This window comes from Entamoeba invadens, assembly GCF_000330505.1.
Source record: "Entamoeba invadens IP1 unplaced genomic scaffold scaff_1105074725355, whole genome shotgun sequence".
NCBI lineage: Eukaryota > Evosea > Mastigamoebida > Endamoebidae > Entamoeba > Entamoeba invadens.
In genome coordinates this window covers 9,772-13,656 of record NW_004443626.1, presented here as the reverse complement: position 1 = coordinate 13,656, position 3,885 = coordinate 9,772, and the positions used below count along the sequence as shown (strand labels likewise).

The 3,885-nt window shown below is 29.9% G+C and overlaps 1 protein-coding gene across 1 annotated transcript; it reads left to right on the top strand.

The window, feature by feature from the left end:
* Window positions 1–1,477: 1,477 nt before the first annotated feature.
* On the top strand, window positions 1,478–3,885 carry EIN_120540 (hypothetical protein; the record flags this gene model as incomplete). The annotated part of the gene is made up of 1 exon (XM_004259612.1): window positions 1,478–3,885. A coding segment is annotated over one exon (2,408 nt), but the record flags the coding sequence as incomplete, so codon positions are not given.

The window sequence follows — 3,885 nt, the reverse complement described above, 5'->3', positions numbered from 1 at the left end:
GCAAATCTTTGTGAAGACCCTCACTGGAAAGACCATCACATTAGAAGTCGAGCCAAACGACTCAATTGTCATCATTTAGGCAAAAATCCAAGAAAAGGAAGGTATTCCACCAGATCAACAAAGACTCATCTTCGCTGGGAAGCAACTTGAAGAGGGAAAGACGTTGTCGGACTACAACATCCAAAAGGAGTCCACTCTCCACCTTGTCTTGAGATTAAGAGGTGGCTTTTAAATTCATTCGTTTCTTAGATTAGTATGGATTTGTAATTCATTACTTCGTTAATTTTGTTTGGTTATAACACGCGATAATATTTTTTATTTAATATGTTTTGTAACAATATATTGCTTTCATAATAACATGATTTGATTTGTATAAAAGCGATCTATGTTGTTGAAATTGTTGATATTTTTCATAAATATGATGTATTTAACAAACAACATAGCAAAAATAATAATGTTATTGTTACAACTTCAACAATTCATTTGTTTATTTGAATAAACCAAATTATGAACAATTATAAATAAACTTTTATTTTACATGTTATTATTTTTTAATTTTTCGTTTATAGATAAAATACCATATTTATCATCGATCGAACACACAAGAGTATTAAATAATAAATAGACTTGTATATTAGAACAACAACATAATGAATATGTAAAATTTATTGATGTTTATTTTTTTTGCCAACAAGAATTTAATAATTTCATTTATTTTTTTGATTTGTATTTTTATTAGTTTTTTATTTAAAAACGCATTTTTTGGCGTCTAGTGCATTTTTCCCAAGAAAAAAAATATTGTTGGCAGATTAACACAACAAAGTTGTTAAAATTCAATGAAACATTTTTTGTTGTAATTATTAAACCATTAATAATTTAAAAAATAATAAAAAATAACAGTAATAACTACATTACATTCAACTCTTATTATTTTAATTATAATAGTTCATCAAATAATAAAAAAAATCAAGTGAATTTGTTCTTGACGACTGCATCAAAGTTAAAATTCTGATTATTTCTTTTTTAAAAAACTTGTTTACTTTTTATTATTAAATTATAATATATATAAATTATAACAAATAAAAAAATTATAAATGATTTTATAATGTTTTTCAACTACATAAGTTATATAATAAATTATAAAGTAATGGTCTTTATTGAATTTCTTGTTGTTGTTTTGACGAGTGGATATCAATGCGACTGCACACAAATTAATTCCAGCATTGATAATGGATTCAGCACTGTTAATTGTTTATTTATTCCAAACACACGCTCATACTGTTTTAACAACTATTTCAATTTTTCTACCCGTGCATCAAAATGTGAAGATGTTTACATTCTTCAAAACATGGAATTTACAAACATCGGCGATAAATATTGGCAAAATATTAAATGCAACCACACTCTTTGAAAACGTCAGTTTAACCATTTCATGTCTTTTACATTTTAATAAAGTATTAAATTTGAGAGTGGTGCTATGATCAATGTTATTAACAATAAAACAATATTTGGTTTATTTTCTGAAGCGGGAAATCTTAATATTACAAATCCGGAACTGAACAAGCCAAGAATTATATTGTGGAACTCGACTTATATTCATCTTAACAAAAACATTACTGGAAGACCTGATTTCCAGATATTAAATCCAATTGGAAACACAAAATGTTTTGATGTGTTTTCCCTCAACAATCAAAATAATTTGGATGTTTATATAACAACAACTGATCACATTTCATCTTTGATGTTTGAGTATTCATACAACTTCACAGATGGGAAGGGGTATTTGATATCAAATAAAAAAATGATTCGATTCTGTCCAAATGGTATACAACTTGACATAAATGTCATCTGCACATTGAAGAAAGAAATGTACATCAATGACAGCCCAACAACAATGGAAAGTGCTTTCGACTATCCACATTGTCCTTGTAATTCAGACACCACTGTTAATTGCAAGTTAAAGTTTTCAGAGATGTATGATATGTATAATATGTATGATTTTGATATTTCAAATACGGAATTGCTTGTTGATAGAGATATCAAAGTCACAAATCTTAAAAGAGTGAAACGGGTAACAATCAATGATGACACCAAACTCGATATTACTGCTCACTTTGACAACATGATCTTTTCATTTTCATTTGGAGTGTTGACAAATGGGGTGTATGAAAATAAATATACAACTAATACATCGTTACATTATCACACATCTTCCAATACATTAATGTGCACAGGAAACTTTAAATACAGCATCTTTCTTGTTAAAGAATTTAGATACTTCCAAATAGAATGTCCAAGTACTATTGATGTTCTGAATTTGTATGAAAATACAAATGTTGTAATTTTGAAAAACACTTCTTTGTATCAAATAAACAAAATTCAATTTGGTCAATATGGCACAAGTTACATAGTGATGGATTATCCATCAAACAATAAAATACTTGAGGGATGTATTCTCATGGAAACAACAAAAGATAAAACAACGTGTTTGTTGTGTGGTGAAAGTTATCGACTCTTTGAAGGGGAATGTCTTCCTATTGATGAGAAATGTCAAATTTGGAATTTGAATGGCATTTGTACGATGTGTGTAAACAATTATGTTTTGGATGATGATCACGAGTGTGTATCTTCAGATAATTGCTCAATTGGAACAACCACAGAGTGTTACAAATGCCGAAACGGTTATATTCGGAACAACAACAACTGTTATAGAGAAGATAAGTGTGTTCTATCAAACGAATATTTGTGTTTACATTGCAGTGAAGGAAACACAGAAGCAAATTGTGAGGTGTGTGTTGACATAAATTGTCAGCTCTGTGAATCAGAGAAATGTATTTTGTGTAACATGGGATTTGTAATCAACTCTGTTGGAATATGTGAAATACAAAACAACGGGTTGACTGTTGGCGTCTCGACTATTTGGTGTAATGACACTTTTTACATTAAAGGTGAGAGTTGTAACAATTGTTCAAATAAATACGAACACTCTTATTTATGTGATAAAACACGTGTTGTTTCGTGCCAACCAAATTACAGACAAGACAATTGTGGACATTGCATAGCAATGGTGTGTACAAATACAACAACAATAGACCAAAACGGACTCTGCCAAACAGAAATAAACAGTTGTGTGTTCATCGTAAACAATAAATGTGTTGAATGTGAAAACAATTACATTTTTAATAATAACAAAAGTTGTGTTAAAACATCACAAAATAATAATTCAACAAATTGCATCTCATTTAACAAAAATGGGTGCGTTTCGTGTGCAGTCGGGTATTACCTTTTAAATGCTGAATGTAATTTATGTTCAGAGAATTGCACCAGTTGTGTAGAGAGTGACACGAAGTGTCTTTCATGCAAGTCTGGATTTTATCAAGGTGATAATTACACTTGTTTATCTAGCACAGACTTGTTGAATAAATGCAACAAAATATCAACAATAACAAGTGGGTGTTATCAATGCAAAGACGGGTATTACAGAATCGGTCTGAATTGCTATGAGTGTCTTTTGAATTGTTCAACATGCAACACAAAAGAAAAATGTTTGACTTGCAATTTGACAAATTACAAGACACAAAGTGGTAAGTGTTTGCCACAAAACAGTATTATTGGCTGTGCTGTCGAAGTCACACAAAATGGGTGTAACAGGTGTCAAGATGGGTATTACACAGTCAATTACAATGAATGTGAAAGGTGTAATGACAACTGCACAACATGCACACAACCCGAAAAATGTTCATCCTGTTTTAAAGACATGGTTTTATATGAAAGTGGACTTTGCTATGACATTTCATATGTATTACAGTGTATTGAAATTTCAAACTCAAAATGCTCCAAATGCACATTCTGGCACACACCAAATGATAACGGCACATTTTGTGA